General features: G+C 63.0%; 3 protein-coding genes across 4 annotated transcripts; 2 read left to right on the top strand and 1 right to left on the bottom strand.

Moving 5' to 3' along the window:
• The first annotated feature begins 973 nt into the window (after positions 1-973).
• CORO1B (coronin 1B) lies at positions 974-7,777 on the top strand. Its single transcript, XM_042906477.1, has 12 exons — positions 974-1,129; positions 2,534-2,586; positions 3,393-3,595; positions 3,853-3,975; positions 4,081-4,210; positions 4,393-4,574; positions 4,663-4,782; positions 5,448-5,552; positions 5,636-5,781; positions 6,023-6,080; positions 6,848-7,126; positions 7,315-7,777. Exons 1-12 carry the CDS (start codon positions 1,107-1,109, stop codon positions 7,438-7,440), a joined length of 1,548 nt encoding a protein of 515 aa, XP_042762411.1. The 5' UTR covers positions 974-1,106; the 3' UTR covers positions 7,441-7,777.
• Positions 7,778-8,153: 376 nt separating this feature from the next.
• Positions 8,154-10,399, top strand: LOC122199734 (protein tyrosine phosphatase receptor type C associated protein). Its single transcript, XM_042905036.1, has 2 exons — positions 8,154-8,262; positions 9,537-10,399. The coding sequence occupies exons 1-2, from the start codon at positions 8,260-8,262 to the stop codon at positions 10,158-10,160; spliced, it is 627 nt and encodes a 208-aa protein (XP_042760970.1). The 5' UTR covers positions 8,154-8,259; the 3' UTR covers positions 10,161-10,399.
• Positions 10,400-10,488: 89 nt separating this feature from the next.
• On the bottom strand, positions 10,489-16,343 carry RPS6KB2 (ribosomal protein S6 kinase B2). 2 transcript variants are annotated; one of them, XM_042905034.1, is made up of 15 exons: positions 16,166-16,336; positions 15,799-15,839; positions 15,582-15,702; positions 15,230-15,298; positions 14,563-14,710; positions 13,436-13,493; positions 13,233-13,333; positions 13,018-13,108; positions 12,842-12,932; positions 12,612-12,719; positions 11,831-11,893; positions 11,616-11,693; positions 11,419-11,526; positions 11,202-11,314; positions 10,489-10,928 (listed from the first exon to the last, which is right to left on the bottom strand). In XM_042905034.1, the coding sequence occupies exons 1-15, from the start codon at positions 16,235-16,237 to the stop codon at positions 10,745-10,747; spliced, it is 1,446 nt and encodes a 481-aa protein (XP_042760968.1). In that variant the 5' UTR covers positions 16,238-16,336; the 3' UTR covers positions 10,489-10,744. The 2 variants fall into 2 exon arrangements, with proteins under 2 accessions (XP_042760968.1, XP_042760969.1); XM_042905035.1 differs by having other exon boundaries at positions 10,837-10,928; positions 11,414-11,526; positions 16,166-16,343.
• Positions 16,344-16,582: the final 239 nt, after the last annotated feature.

Raw genomic sequence — 16,582 nt, 5'->3', positions numbered from 1 at the left:
ATAACAATGGTTCCCGGGCCGGGCCTGGGAGCAGGACTGACCCACGGGCCAGAGCCCACGGGGGAGCATCCTGCCCGCTAGGCTTTGTCTGCTCCACCATACTGCCTCCCCCTCTGCAAGAAATGCTTTCACCCTGGCCCACCCCATTGGGTGCACCCTCCCTGGAGGCAGGGACTGGTCTTGCAGTGTCCCTCCCCTTTCTCCCAGATAGCGGTCCCAAAGCTTTTTCAACATGGCGGGCAGGTCAGGCACTCAAACCCCAGCGCCAGCCACCTGCCATCAACTCTGGTCCCCACTCCAAACCCAGCATTTCGGAGAGTGGGGCAGCCCCATCTCCAAGGTCCCTGAGGGGGAATCTCACCCATAATGGGTAATCGCGACCCAGGAGAGAGGGCAGTGCCATGAAGGGCTTTGTGGGATAAAGAGGAGTTCTCCTGGTGACCCACAGAGTTTTGTTCTGGAGGAAACATGCACACCCGAGGCCACAGAGGTTGAAAGGAGGGCTCATCCCTGACGTTCCTCAGTCCATCTACCTCACCCCTAACACACCCCATGGGGCTGGACTCCTGTTGCCTTCTGGGAGACTCACGCCTTCTCCAGGTGAGAGGTACCCCTCAAGGAGAGACTCATTCTGAGAGCTGTGAATACGAACATCGTCGATCCTACATTCAGGACTGCTGTTCATTCTTTCACTCAACGTACACGAATTGAATGCATGCTGAGCGGTAGGTCTCATTCTAGGTGCTTCGACACAGTGGGGAACAAGACCAAAGACCGGGTGCTACCCTCTACTTGCTGACATTCTAGCGGGGCGAGGCAGACAAAAAGCAAATACACAATGGTTACACAAGATGACGCCAGATCGTGATCAAGAAGGATATGGGGGGAACAAGTCAGGGCCAGAGAGTGACCAGCGAGGGGTTGGTTGGGGAGGGCCCTTTGAGAAGGCAACATTTGGGCAGAGCCCTGGAGGAAGTGAGGGTTGGAGCCTTTTCACAATCAGAGGGAAGCGTTTCCAGATGGAGTGAACAGGATGTACCCAGGCCCCGCAGTGGGAAGGAAGGTGGTTTGTTTCGGGGACAAGAGGATCAGTGTCACTGGGCCACATGCAGGGACAGGGCAGAGGAAGGTAACAAACGGGGGAGGGGTATGCAATGACGGCGCAATTTATTTCAAGTGTGACAAGGAACAGGGAAGGGAGGGCTTAGGGTAGGGGTGTCTTATCTGGGCTTTAGACAGACCTCTGGCTGTTGCCTGGAGGGCGCAAGGGAGAGAGAGGCTAATGTGACACTCCCTCTTCCAAAGCACCCTCATTCGTGTCCTTTTTTGGAAGGGTCTGCCTGCCCCAGGGTTTATGGAACAAAGGGAAAAGCAAGGACTTTGGAGCCAAACAGATGGGAACTAAATCTCGGCGGGGTGACCTGGGGCAGGCACCCCTCTCTCTGAGTTGTTTCCTCATCAGGGGAGGAAAGCAGTGAGTAGGGTACGAGCCCCAGCCTGTGTCAGACACACAGTGGGGCCTCCTGCAGCCCCAGATAAGCCCCCTTCTAGCTTTGCTCTTCCTTCCTCTTCCCACCTACCCCCCTTTTTCTGGGAAAAAAGAAAAAGGTGACCAAGGGGTGATGGTCAGGGTCTCAAGGAAGGACTGAGGGAGGCGGCCAGTGCCCTGGGGACACCAGCCCGGGGCAGAGGGAGCAGATCTGCCTGTCGGACCTACAGAGACACCTAGGTACCCCTCCCCCCCCCGCCCCCCGGGTGGGACACAGACAGAGATAGGGTAGACCTAGGGAGGCCAGTCTGGGCCCCGTCACAGGAGCTAGCTAGGAGGGAGACATCTGCAGACAGACCACTAGGCCTCCGTGGGAGATGGTCGGGAAGAGAAAGGAAGGTGTGAGCGATCTGGCAGAGGGCATGTCCCCATTTCTATTTTTAATAAGGAGGCCCGGCAGACCCCGGGGGTGCTCAGGGGAAAGAAGGGGTTGGCTGGGGCCTTCCGCTCACCCCTTAAAACACCGCACCGCTGGTGCATTTACACTGTTCATCAAGAGCGTGTACTTTTGTAACCCTTAAAAAGAGGCACGTGAACACACGGGCTGTCAGACTAGATACTGTATTTTTGGAGTGGGTGGGGGGTGGGCTGGGGGACCCGGAAGAATGCACCGGGATGGGGATGGGGACTGGGACGGCGGGCTGCACCCAATGCCCGTACTCCCGAGGGCTCCGCCAGAGGAGAGGATGGCGAAGGGGCAGCGGTCTGCGGGCGGGCAGCGCCTCGCACCTGCAGCCCTTCTGGCCCCACCCCTGCTCCTTTGCCCTAGAGGGGCCCGGGTGCCTGAGGGGCAGGGCTCGCCCAGGCCCCGCCCCTGCGCCCCCTTGGCCCCCGGGCTCCTGGCCTCCTGGGGCGGCTCGCAGTCTCCCGCCCCGCCCCTCCGCGCGTGACCTCGGCCCCGCCCCCGCGAGCCCCCGCCCCGCCCCCCCGCCCCCTGCCCCCGGCTCCTCTGTCACTTCCTGATTCCCGCTTCCTGCTTCCCAGAGGCCGGGATCCGGAGCCGCCCGAGGCCGGTGCCGCAGTCCCCGGCGTCCCCGGTGAGCGCGGCGGGCCGGGACTGGGGTCGCGGGCGGGGGACCCGGCTGGGCTGCGGGGGCGGGGCCGCAGGAGGCTGGGGTGGGGGTCGCGAGTCCGAGGAGCCCTTCCCCTCCGCGGCGCCCCACCCTCTGTCCCCACTCCCTGTGGCCACCCAGCCTGTCCCCTCTTGGTTCACCTTGGACCCCGCTCCGAAGGCGCCCTGCGATGCTCTGCGGCCGGGAGCGGCGTCCTGACCACCCCCCTCCCCCCCTCCCCCGCCCAGTCCTGCCAGGCCCCCTGGGCCGGCCTGGGGCTCTCGGCAGCTCCCTGCACATTCCTGCAGGCACTGCACATTCCCTGGGGCTCGGAACTGGGGCTGAGTGCGGCTCCACAGAGGAGTCCTTTCCTGCCTCTTGTGGCTGTCCAACCCATCAGCCAACTTCCAAATCCTGGGCAGGAAGGAGCCTGCTTGCAACTGACTAGGACCCTCCGAGGTGCTTGTCCTGCTCTGGCACCTCCCACTTCCCCCACACATACCAGAGTCAGGGAGGGGCCTGGGTAGGGTCCCGCAAAGCCCCTCCCCACTCAGCAGTGGGGGCCTTGGGTCAGTGCATTTACCCCCCCACCCCCAGACGCCACCTTAGAGGGGTGGCAGCCAGGGTCTATCCCTGTGACCCCATTCTGTAACTGGAGAAACTGAAAGCCAAGAGGGTTACGACGACCAGGCCCCTGGTTGCATCCTCCCCGCCTCCCTTCATGCAGCCCCTGGGAGGGATGGGGGTTGTTGGGGTGGGTGAGGGCTGATCCAGGCCTCTCCACCCTGCAGACATGTCCTTCCGCAAAGTGGTCCGGCAGAGCAAATTCCGGCATGTGTTCGGACAGCCGGTCAAGAATGACCAGTGCTACGAAGATATTCGAGTGTCCCGTGTCACCTGGGACAGCACCTTCTGCGCAGTCAACCCCAAGTTCCTGGCGGTGATCGTGGAGGCCAGCGGTGGGGGTGCCTTCCTGGTGCTTCCCCTGAGCAAGGTGGGCCCCCTCAGGGCTGGGGGAAGGACTGGAGACTCGGCCACACCTGCCAGGCCTGTCTGCTCACTTCACATTCCGTATCTCGCCCATCCCCACACTGTTGGACAGGTGTCATAATCTACATTTATTGCCCAGGTGGTATTAGCACAGATGGAGAAAGTTTTTTATTGCCACCGAGGCAGAGTCAGGGCCAGAGGCAGAGGCAGAGGCAACAAACATTTCCTGCTCACCCTTGACTGCCCCTCTCATGCCCGCAGACGGGCCGCATCGACAAGGCCTACCCGACGGTGTGTGGACACACGGGACCCGTCCTGGACATCGACTGGTGTCCCCACAATGACGAAGTCATCGCCAGCGGCTCAGAGGACTGTACAGTCATGGTGAGGCACGGGGCTGTGGTTGGGCCCGGGTCACAGGTGTGGCTCGAGGCTGCGGGCAGCGGGGCCGAGCAGAGGCCTCCACTGGCATCCCCACCCCTCCCACAGGTGTGGCAGATCCCGGAGAACGGGCTGGCCTCCCCACTGACGGAGCCGGTAGTGGTCCTGGAGGGGCACACCAAGCGAGTGGGCATTGTCACCTGGCACCCGACCGCCCGCAACGTGCTACTCAGTGCAGGTCTGCGCCGCCCGCCCCCCCACCCCCCCGCCCCTCTCTACGCACGGTTCCGGAGCCCCAAACCCTCGCCCGGGCCCATGTGACGGGTGGTAAAGCTTGACCGCAGAGGTCGAGAGGCCGGGTCTGGCCCCAGGAGGGTGGTCCAAGCCAGCCTGGTAGGCTGATGGCCCCCTGCCCGGCAGGCTGTGACAACGTGGTGCTCGTCTGGAACGTGGGCACGGCGGAGGAACTGTACCGCCTGGACGGCCTGCACCCCGACCTCATCTACAACGTCAGCTGGAACCACAACGGCAGCCTCTTCTGCTCTGCGTGCAAGGACAAGAGCGTGCGCATCATCGACCCCCGCCGGGGCACCCTGGTGGCGGTACGTGGCCCTGGAGGGCTAGGATGATAGTGGACAGGCCCAGGGGCTCTGTCGGGGTGCTGTACTGACCACTGTGTCCCCCGGACAGGAGAGGGAGAGGGCTCACGAGGGGGCCCGTCCCATGCGGGCCATCTTCCTGGCGGACGGCAAGGTGTTCACCACGGGCTTCAGCCGCATGAGTGAGCGGCAGCTGGCACTGTGGGACCCGGTGAGTGGCCGTGGCCAGCCCGAGGGGACAGGCTTGATTGAGACTTGGGCCCCACCCTGGGCAAGGAGGGCAGGAGTCACCCTGGAGAGAGGCCTGTGGTTCCCAGGTTCTCAGCCTAGCACCTGAGGCTCCCGGGACCTGGAACCCTGCCATCCTCTTCTGTCCTTGCCCCTTGCTCTCCAGCCTCCCCGACTGCCTCCAGCTTCCTCGAGTCTCAGCCCACATTATTCTTGCCAACCGAAAGGCCCTTCCCTCCTTTGCTTGCCTGTTCCCATCTGGCTGCCCTTCAGGACTCCGTGCAGAGGCCCCCTCCTCCAGGAGGCCTCCCAGCCCTTCCCCTGAAGTGCTCTGTCCCACAGCCCCGTGCTTCTGTATGGTGACCTGCACAAGTCCCTCTGAGACAGAGCTGGTGCTGCCTGGTGCCCCCAGCTGCCACGTGGTAGGGACTTTCTCAGCACTGGCTCAGTGGCCCGCAGTAGGCTAGGAAAGTGAGATCCTGGGAGTGGAGGGGATCCAGGAGGGTGGGAGAGACCCCGTCTGGTGTGGTGGGGGCAGTGCCAGCTGGCATGTGAGGCTGCTTGGGGCCAGTCCTGATGGGGGGCTGGGAAGGTGAGGAGAGGTGGGGGAAAGACTCTGGCCTGACTGCCCCCCACCCCATGTGCCAGGAGAACCTCGAGGAGCCCATGGCCCTGCAGGAGCTGGACTCCAGCAATGGGGCCCTGCTGCCCTTCTACGACCCGGACACCAGCGTGGTCTACGTGTGTGGCAAGGTGGGGCTGGGCAGGCCTGACGGGGGAGCAGGGAAGAAGGCTGCCTGCCCGAGCGCTGACCCCTGCCCCCTCCCCCGCCACAGGGTGACTCCAGCATCCGGTACTTTGAGATCACAGATGAGCCCCCCTACATCCACTTCCTGAACACGTTTACCAGCAAAGAGCCCCAGAGGGGCATGGGCAGCATGCCTAAGAGGGGCTTGGAGGTCAGCAAGTGTGAGATTGCCCGGTAAGAAGGGCCTCCCAGGTGGCTGGCTCCAGCGGCAGAGGCCAGGCCATGGCCGTCCAGGGTGAAAGGTCAGATCTTCGGAGGCTGCTCAGAGCAGGAACCAGCCCACAGCAGGGCCAGGGTCAGAGGTCAGAGTGTGGAGGGGCTGGGGCGAGGCCTGGGAGTGGAGAGTGCAGGGAGCCAAGGGAGCCAGTGAGGGGGAGGCTCCACCCATGGCTCCTCCCTCCCCCGCCTTTCCCAGGTTCTACAAACTGCACGAACGCAAGTGTGAGCCCATTGTCATGACCGTGCCAAGAAAGGTGAGGCCACCCGGTCCCCCGCCCACCCACTCCCTTCTCCAGCAGACAGGCCAGGCAGGCGTGAGGTCTGTGAATGGGACACGGTTGAGTACGGATGTGGTCAGTGGGCTGGTCACACCCAGCCGGGTGTTGGGCTTTGCCAGACAAGACAGGCAGGGATGGGACAGGTTGAGCTGAGGCCCTGCTCCGGAAGAGCCACAGGAGATGGACAGGAGCCGGGCAGCCGTGGAGGGCTCCCTGTAGTAGGTGACACAGGACCGACAGCATGGCTAGGGTGGGCATAAGCCAGGCAGGGGGAACAGAGGTGAGAATGGAGAGCGGACGGGAGTCTGGCTGTAGGGGAGACTCCCATGAGGAGGGCATCAGTCCCGTGTGGCCTAGCCTCAGATGTCCAGCCAAGAGCCTTGGACGAGCTTCGTTCTCCACTGAGTGGGCCGTTGTGCAAGCCGGGCACGTCCCAGGGAGCAGAGCTGTGAGGGAGGCTGACTTACACGGCTCCCAGGATCCCGTGAAACCACGTAGCTGGCCCCTGCTTAGGAGTGTTGGGAAGGCTTCTGAGGGGGTTGCTGGCGTGTCCCGAGGGGAAGTGAAATGACAGATTTGTGCTTGAGAGAGGCCGCTGGAGGCCAGGCCATCGGAGGATGGGTTGGCAGGGTACAGGCCTGGAGGCCAAGGCAGTGATGAGAGGGCGGCTGCCCAGGGTCCCGACGAGAGGACCCTGACACTGGGCCCCTGACTGATCCCGACCTCCCCCACCCCCTGCCCAGTCGGACCTCTTCCAGGACGATCTGTACCCTGACACGGCTGGGCCTGAGGCGGCCCTGGAGGCAGAGGAGTGGGTGAGCGGGCGGGATGCCAACCCCATTCTCATCTCCCTGCGGGAGGCCTACGTGCCCAGCAAACAGCGGGACCTGAAGGTCAGCCGGCGCAACGTGTTATCCGATAGCCGGCCTGCCGTGGCCCCCAGCTCGGCCCGCCTAGGAGCCTCCACATCCGCTGTCGCCACTCACACTACCGCCCCCAGCGGCAGCCTCGCCGGAGCCGGGGTACGTGCCTCACAGTCGGGGCGGTGTCGGGAAGCCGCAGGTGTCACCCTGGTCTGCTGTGTGCACCCGAACCGTTCGCCGCCTGTCTGCCGGGCTCAGGCCCCTGCCTGGTAGATCTGGGGAGGGCTGCAGCTCCACGACACCTGACCGCCTATCCCCCCCCCCCCCCACCCTCACTGTCCCTGCAGGAGGCTGGGAAGCTGGAGGAGGTGATGCAGGAGCTCCGGGCACTGAGGGCGCTGGTCAAGGAGCAGGGGGAGCGCATTGGCCGCCTGGAAGAACAGCTTGGCCGAGTAGAGAATGGGGACGCTTAGGACCGTAGGCCCAGGGGGTGCCACTCCCCCTCACCTCCTCCTCCACTCCCTTCTCACCCAGCCTCTGTTGGCAAGTCCCACCGCCGGCTGGCTGCCTCCTGCCCCTGCCCAGGGCCTCTGGGGCAGGTTCGGGGGCAGTCCACACCCTGTCCCATCCTGTGGGCCCAGGCTAGAGCCACCACCTGGCTCTTGTCATTGTTACTGTGGAGGGTTTTTGTACCAAGGCAAGCTTATACTCTGAGGGACCATCTCCCCCCCAGTTCCCTGCTCCTTCCGCAGAGTAAGCGGGAGGCACAGGCTCTATATTTTCATTCCAAATAAAATTCTCTTTCTAAAAGCCAGGTTTGCCATTCTGCAAAGGGTGGGGCTGGGAAAGGAAGTCTGGAAGGCTGGGGACAAATGAGGCCCACGGGGATCCCAGATCTGAGGGAGGTCTGGGGGCCATGAGCATCCCCCACAGCCAGCGCTTCCCTGAATTCTGCCGAGTAGAGAAACTGAGGTCGCGGACCTGTGGAGACCCGGGACGGCGTCCTGCTTTGAGCTGGTGCCATTCCTCCTTTTGGAGGCCTGGTCACAGGCCCCACAGCCCAAGCGTCACCCGGCGAGAGACCTATGAGGCTCCGGTGTGGGTCAGGGTGGTCCCCAGAGGCCCAAGGCCCCCCACCAGGGGATATGGCAGGGAGTGTTGGGTGGGGTATTGTGGGCAGGAAGCGGAAGCGTCGAGTAACCCCCAGCTGCAGCTGAGCGCGCCAGAGCTCACTTCCACTCAGCACAGTCAGAGCTGGCGGTGGGCGCCTGAGCACTGAGGCCGGCGGACTGATGGTGAGCCCAGGAGCCCACTGGGCCCTGCAGTGGGGGCGACAGGTCGGGGCTGGAATGTCTGGGCCCTGGGAGCTAAGTGAGGATTTCTCCCCCACGCCCCACTGGGGCCCACGGGCAGAAGCAGCCAGTCAAGGGCAGAGGCGGGAGACCCCGGGCGAGCGTGGGGCAGAAGCTGGGCCCTCCTCTCCCCTTACCGCCGAGCTGGGCCTCCCTGGGATTCAGAGTGTGCCCCTAGCACCCCACTCCGGGCCTAGACCCCCTTCGAGAACCTTTGCTAGACTCTCTCTCTCACCTGCTCTGCTTGGGACCTGGGACCTGGGCAGAGCCTGCCTGCATCCCTGGAGCCCAGGCAGAGAGAGGGCCTGGGGCGCGCGAAGAGGAGGCTTGCTTGAAACCTCGGCACCCCTCCCCCCTCTGCCACCTCCCCCATCTGCCTTTTTCCAACCGCAGGCTTCCTCTGTTAGCAGCACCAGCCTCTCCCAGCCCCTGGCCCTGCGAACCTAAGGCCCCCAGGGGACGCGGAGTTGAGCGGAAGCGGTGCAGCTGGGGCAGTCCCACGTGTGGGAGGGAAGAGGGGCTTCAGGGGCCCCCATCCTGAGGCCTGGCCGGGTGGAGGGTAAACAGTTGTCCCGGAGGTGGTCCCTCCATCCCAGGCCTCAGGAGGAGCCAGCCCCGACAACCAGCCTCGCAGGCCACCTCTCTCCTTCAACACCCCACCCCCACCCCACGGGCAGTCTGGACACTTTCAACCAGTATTAGCTGAGCACCTGCTATGCGTGCTGGGAATTCAGTGCTGGAGCCGTAAGGATCCCTGTCTCCCTGCTGCTTACGCCGCTGGGGCAGAGACGGGGTAAACGGCAAGCACCTGCCGGCTGTGTGAGGAGCACAAGGGAGAGGAAAACAGAGCCAGGCTCGGCCAGGCGCGGGGGGAAGCGGCAGGGCAGTACTCCGGGTCAGATCGGGCCTCACGGAGATGGTCTGAGCCAAGGCGAGCCGGCAGCCGTGTGGCTCTCGGGGATGGGGCATCTGGCCGGAGTGACCAGGCGGCACACGGTCCCCTGGCAGGCGCAGGCTCGTACAGTGCAGGTGGGGTGGCGAGGGCAGGGCATCAGAGGCTCCGCGGCCGGATCTCAAAGGACCGGGGCCCTAAGAACTTGGGTTTTTCTGCTTGACTGTCCCCATTTTGCCCAAGAGGCAATTGAGGACCCAGGCACCAACTACCCCCTCCTCCCCCGCCCAGCCCCGGTGACAAGCCCCCGCCTGTCTCCCCGCAGGACCTGCCCTGTGCCCTAGGGCTTGGGACACTGCTGGCCCTGCCGGGGGTCCTGTGCTCGGGCAGCGGCACCTCGGATGGTGAGGCCCCCAGCTCTGGCACGGTCGTGCTGCTGCTGCTCCTGCTGCTGCTCCTGCTGGTCACCGGCCTGGCGCTGGCCTGGCGCCGCCTCAGCCGCGACTCGGGGGGCTACTACCACCCGGCCCGCCTGGGCGCCGCCCTGTGGGGCCGCACGCGCCGCCTGCTCTGGGCCAGCCCTCCAGGCCGCTGGCTCCGGGCCCGGGTTGAGCTGGGGTCACCCAATGAGGACCCAGAGCAGCAGCAGGACGAGCAGGACGAGGAAGAGGACTACCACCTGGTTGGAGGCCTGGGGGAGACACAGTCCCGGGACGAGGGCCAGCGATGCGGAGAGGCGCCCGGCCCACGGCAGGCGGCAGAGCCCGCTGAGGAAGCACGTGACAGTAACGCCGACGGGGGCCTGGGCCTCAGCTCCCAGGGACCGGCGGGCTCAGGGGGCAGCGCTGAGGCCCTGCTGAGTGACCTTCACGCCTTTGCTGGCAGCGCGGCCTGGGATGACAGCGCTGAAGTGCCAGAGGGCCAGGGCCTCCACGTCACCGCACTGTAGGAGCCCGCGTGGTGCCACATCCCCGTCACCGTGCCTCTGCTTCCCAAAGCCGCCACGGCCGCTTGGACACAGCCTGCCCTGGACCCACTGTCGCCCACATCCCCAGATGGAGAGTCTCAGACTATCACTCCCTTACCCATTCGGTCCCCAGAGCCGTGCATCCCTGTCCCCATCGGGAAGGCCACCCCTCCCTATGGGCACTGGGCAGCCACCTGAAATAAAAGCCCTCCAGCCCTGTGGCTCTGTGGTCCTGTAGCGACCCTTTCCATCTCTCAGCAGGGGTCCTCCCAGCGCCACCCCACCCACTCCTGCCCCCAGAAATCCAAGTTCAAGAGCCAGGTCAGTGCCATGATTCAATATTTTAATTCGCTAAGGGCACAGCTCAACTGCAGGCGGCCAGCTGGGCGGCAAGGCCACTCCACTGACAGCCACAGCCTGTGGCCCTCTGTGGGCATGGTCCAGGGGCACAGCCACCCCCAACAGAGACACACCCTCACACACACTCACTCCTGTACTCTTGGACACACCTCCAGGCCTCTGGAACTGGCCCAGGGTCCCGCTTGCCCTCACAGCCATCCGTCCTCCTAGCGCCCAGGGCGCCCACGGCCCCTCTTAGACTTCTTGGTCCCTGAGGGGGGTCGGATGGGAAGGGGGGCAGAGCTCGAGGGTGGCGGTGGTGGTGGCAGGAGAGGAGGTAGAGGGGACTCCGTGGGCTCCAATGGGCCAGGGCTGGGCCGGAATCCCTCAAAGGGTGAGAATTTCAGGGGGCTGCAGGGAAAACCAAGGCTGAGTCAGCACCTACTGGCACTGGGGTCAGAGGGCCAACTTCCCCACCTGCCTGGGCACACAGACTATGAGGTCAGGTGCCCAGCCAGGCAGCCTGTGCCACGAGGGGTCCCCAGTGGTAGATGACAAAGGGGTCCCCAGCGGTAGAGGCTAGCACTGAGATTCAACCAAGGCAGCCCTGGGGTGGACGGGGCAGAGCCAAAGCTAGAACTGGCCTCCTGCTCCAGCTACACACTCCCTTCTGCCCTGTGGTACCTGACCGGGGTCCGGGGGCTGCTGTTCAGGCGCCTGGGGGAGCGTAGCTTGGGCTGGAAGGAGAAGCCCTCCTTGCTGCTGTCCAGGACGGAGGGTGCCACGTACGTGAAGCCCTGGGAAGGAGGTGAGGCAGGGCTGGGCAACGCTCAGCATCCCCCACTCCTTAGCCACAATCCTTCCCGTGTCCCCATAACCCTCGGGCCACAAAGGACCTCACCAGGAAGGCCTGGTTGGCGCTCTCACTGAGGGCCGTATCATCTGGACTGTCCACTGGCGTCTGCCGTGTGAAGTGGATGTCAAACTGGCTCACGTCCTCCTCTGACTGCTGTGAGCGACCCGAATGGGGAGGAGGGGTCAGGGGGCGTCCAAGATGGGCCCTCCACCTGCCCCCAGTCCGGTGGGACCTCCACTCACCAGACAGGGCCTGAAAGGGGGGTCTACGCGGCGAGCCAGGAGGTCATCCCAATTAATGTGTCGGAAGAAGGGGTGTCTCTGTGGGTAGAGTGCCCCCAAACACCACCATTTCACCCTCTTCGGCTCCCTCAGTAACTCCCTCTGCCCTAAGGCCCTGCCTGCCCCCTGTCCTTTGGGGGCTCAGCCCCGCCCTCTCCTGATGGTCCCAGACCCACCTGCACATCAGCAGCGTCTCCTGGGCCGCCACCCATCCGTTGGCTGGGATTCCGCTTCAGAAACTGCGGGGCGAGGGCAGAGGGTGAGGGTCTGGGGGACAGACACTGACTGTGTGTTCCCCTGTGTTCCTGGGGGCTGGCTGGGGCGGGGAAGGGTGGAGGAGGGAGAAGGCCTCTGGAGTTGGGTCTCCACCTACGGGCCACCCTAGGACTTCCAAACTTGGTCCAATGGGCCCTCTGCCATGAAGCCTTCGTAAAGGCACCTGGTCACCGGGATCACTCCAGGGCACTCCAGCAGGGATCCGGTCTCCAAACCCACCCTTCCCACTTTTATCCCTAATGATTGCCTTCGTGATGGGAGAGCGGCTAGCTCATCATGAACGTTTTCTCTGGCTGATGAGAACTTGGGACTACAAATGGGTACAGGGTCAGCAGCTGGTCTACAACAGAGCTAAGGCACAAGCTCGGTGTCTTGGAACCCAAAGCAGGTGCCGCTTCATCCCAAAGGCATAGTGCACAAGTGGGGATGTCGCACAGCCCAGAGGACCCCGTACGGGGCCTAGAAGACATGGGGGCTGGACCAGGGGCAGGAGGGAGCCCAACCGCCCTCCCCCCCTTTTTTTTTTAAGTTTATTCATTTATTCTGAGAGAGAGAAAGAGAATCCCAAGCAGGCTCTGCACTGGGGCTCGAACTCATGAACTGTAAGATCATGACCTGAGCTGAAATCAAGAGTCTGGACGCTTAACTGACTGAGCGCCCCCAGGCGCCCCCGGAGCCCACCTTTTTGACGAGGTCCCGGGCATCCGGGGTGAGGTAGGGGGGCAGTATCAGCTTCCCTTTGATGATCTTGTCCATGGTTTTCTTCCGGTTCTCCGCAGTGAAGGGTGGCTGGAGAAAGCAGACGGTGAGAGGAGACTTGCGGGCTTCACCCCAGGCCCTGCCCCTGGCCGGGATGGGGACCCCTCCCACCCCTCTCCCCCCTCCCCTCCTCCCCAGGAGGCTGGACTTGCCGATCCAGTGAGCATGTCGTACATCAGGGCCCCCAGGCTCCACCAGTCCACCGCCCGGTTGTGGCCACTGCGCACCAGAATCTCAGGGGCCCTGAGGGGACGGGTGAAACCATCAGCCCGGCCAGGCCTTTCCTGGCAGTTCTCCCCACCCCTGGTCCCAGCCAGCTACCACTTACATGTACTCAATGGTGCCACAGAAGGTGTGGGTGACGGCGCCCTCATGGATCGACTCCTTGCAGAGTCCAAAGTCTGTCAGTTTGATGTGGCCTGGGGAAGATGTTGGAGAGGGTGGTCAGGGCCCTGGCTCACTGCACGGTGCTCCTCGGCCCTCCCGGCAGATTCTGACCCGCCTCGCAGCTGCGGGGGGCAGGGTGCACGCGCGCATGCGCACCCTGGCTGCTGAGCATGATGTTCTCAGGTTTGAGGTCCCGGTAGATGATGCCTTGGGAGTGCAGATGGCCCAGGGCCAGCGTGATCTCTGCCAGGTAGAAACTGCAGAGACAGGACAGGGTGAAGGCAAGGGTAGGGGTGGGGCTTGCTCTGGGGAGAGGGGATCCCTGGAGCCCCTCAGGAGAGGCAAGAAGTAATACCTACCAGGCCGTGTCTTCCAGGAAGATGCCCTCTCGCTCCAGATGCGTGAAGAGCTCACCGCCTGCGACACAAACACGTCAGCAGCCGTGTGCTGGGAGCAAGTGCCTTTGCGCTCTGAATCTTGGTTTCTTCTTGGGGAGAGTGGGACTCGTAATTCCGGCCCTACCTGCCTCACAGAGCTGCCGTGGGGATTCAATTCAATTCAGCAAACATCTACCGACGCCTACTCGGTGTCTGGCCCTGTGCTGGGTGAAGCTGGGGACACAGAGATGAAGAGACCCAGCCATTGCCCTCAGGACGCTCAGTCTAATGGGGAGACAGACATGCACACAGGTGCTCTAACATGCCAGACTGAGGCAACAGCTCCAAGAGCTTAACCCAAAAAATCTCACAGAGGCGGCAAAATTACTCCCAATGTGAGGAGACACAGCCCATGGTAGCAATGGGAATTAAGGGGGCGCTGAGACAGACACAGATACTGGAGCTCACAGGGCCCATCTGGTGCAGATGGGACAGGGGGAGGGGGCAGGCCCCACCACTTCGTGGCCAGCAGGGGGCACCAGGCCAAGGAGGCCAGGCTTATCCGAGCAGTTACAAGGAGCCATGACTGTGAGTGTCGGGGACAATTCCACGCCACACGACGACCACCCTGGGAGTTCGTGGAGGAGACACTAGGAAGAGGGTGAGCTGAAGGCCTCAGGCCCGGTTTGGAAACAACTGTGACTCGTGCCCTCCCCTCAAGAGAGTGGAGATGATGGAGGACACTGCCAAGAATGAACCAGCTGGATCTGGGACCTGATCGGACACAGGGCACCCAGGAGAGAGGAGCAGGACATGAACGGGTGGTGGATGTGGACAAAACAAGCCCCTGGGTTTCTGTACGAACTCCCACTGTTCCCGTCCACCCCCAATACAGGTGAGGGACACAAGAGGTGCCGGACAGACGTTTGCTGAACGAATGGATGGATGGACAGACGGGTGGATGAAGGGATGGATGGACAGACGGATGGATGAGTGTGGGGGCCCCCTAGCCATTCTACACACCACATCTCTCCGGGCTTCCCCAGAGTTCCCAGTGCTTCCTGGCTGGTTCCCTGGCCCTGGTTCCCCCGCTGGGCCCGCGCTCATACCACTGAGGCACTCGAGGATGAGGTAGAGTTTGCCACCAGTCTGGAAGGCATAGGCCAGTTCCACAATGAAGGGGTGCTTCACTGACTCTAGAATGTTCCGTTCGGCCCGCGTGTGTGCTGTGTCCTTGGCGTTGCGCACAATTTTGGCCTGAAGAGGCGGGGATCACAGTCAGAAGGTAGGTGCCTCGGGCTCCTTTAGTCCCTCCAGCCATTACCCTTCCGCCACCCTGTCTCACTCCATTGTATTTTTTCACAATCCCGCTAACGACGGTCATCCTTCTCAAGGACTGATTTATCCTCTAGAGGTATATCTCCACTTTGGCACGGATGGCATTTGGGGCAGGTAATTCTTTGCCATGGGCGCCGTCTTGTACATCGGAGGATGTTTAACAGCGTCCCGGGCCTCTACCTACTGGATGCCAGGAGCACCCTCTCCAGCTGTGACTCAAAAATGTGGAAATTGCCACATGTCCCCTGGGAGGCAAAACAGCCCATAGGCGAGAACTACCATACAATAATATAACCGCAATGGACAATAAACCAGCAAATGCCCAAGACTGGCACCGTTTCCACCATCACGTTCACTAGTGTCTTCCCAAAGCCTGGAAGAGTGCTTGGGGAATGGCAGCCACCGAGTAAGGATTTGCTGGCTGAACAAATGACTCACCTTCCTCAGGACTTTCATGGCATATATTTTTCCCAAATTGGTGCCCTGCACCTTTCGCACTTGGAACACCTGTAGGGCAGGGGAGACAGGATTAACCTCCCTCTCCATAGCCTACCTTCACAAAGCTCCACCCTAAAGCTCCGGCCTTGAGACCGAGAGGCCTAGGCCCACCCAAGGGTGGGGCAGGAAAGATGTCGGGGGTGGACTCTGAGAGGATTTGCCTTTCCCTCCTTTATGTTTTTACCCCAGAGATCTACAGAGGCTCTAGTGATCTACAAGTCTAATTTGTTTTGAGACCCTCTGCTGCTGCAAGACTGAGGCAGGGAGACCAGCAGGGGAGAAGGGCCAGTACCTTGCCATAGCCCCCCTTGCCCAGCACACGCAGCAGCTCAAAGCAGTGGGGCCCGATGCGCTCGGGGCCCAGGTTCACACTGGTCTCCGTTAACTCCACCTCCTCGCAGTGTCCCACAGGCCTATTGACGCAAGAGGTTAATGGGGGCAAGGCTCCAGTTCGCCCCAGCCCATTCCCTCCCTGCACACCGCCCCCCCCCAACACAACCCGCACTCACTCCAGGCCAGCCGCCCTCAACTCTCCGTGGGGCCACACGTCCTGTGAGAAACCGAGGGGTAAGAGCCAAGGAAGGTACCAGGAGCCCTCCCCCTCAAGCTGGACTACTTGGCCCGGGAGAGGAGGGGGTCAGGAATGGGAGCTAGGGGGCGATGGGCCAGCACTGGGGAGGAGAGGCCGAGGGCAGAAAAGGGAGAACCAGGGGAAGGGCTGGGGACCTGGAAGACAGGTCGGGGTGGGTGAGGATGGGTCAGAACTTAATGGGGGCCGGGATCTGAGACACCGGCTGGGGGGAAGCCAGCGCCATTCCACCGCCTAGGGGGTGGGATCGGCTCCGGGATCGAGCCGCGCCCAGGAGGACCACTCACCGAGGGGCTGAACTCTGGCTCGCCCTCGCTGCCTTCCTCCGTCTCCAGGTCCAGGTCAAACACGGCCGCCATAGCGGCGCCGGCCCGGCGGGCCCCTCGGCCCTTGCTCGGCCGCGCTCGGACTGACAGTCCGGGGGGCGGAGGGTAGTCTGTACGTCATCACTCCGCGACCGAGGCCGCGGCGGCGCGCGCCGATGACGTAGGGCCCACCCCCAGGCCCGCTTCGTCAAGGAGGGGAGAAAAGATGGCGCCCAGCGCAAGGCCTCTCGGGAAGCGGCTTAACCCTCTTGGGCGGGACCTTCTCAGTCTTGCCAGCACTGTTCCCCCGGGGCGGCACCGGACAAGGGCTACCTGGAAGGCGCTCATCTTGGTTCTGGGGAGAGTTTGAGTGTGCCTGGGACAGAGGCACAGGCAGGT

This window comes from Panthera leo, chromosome D1 (genome assembly GCF_018350215.1).
Source record: "Panthera leo isolate Ple1 chromosome D1, P.leo_Ple1_pat1.1, whole genome shotgun sequence".
Classification (NCBI taxonomy): Eukaryota; Metazoa; Chordata; class Mammalia; order Carnivora; family Felidae; genus Panthera; species Panthera leo.
Note: the sequence above shows the minus strand (reverse complement) of the source record. Positions and strands in the feature narration are given on the sequence as shown.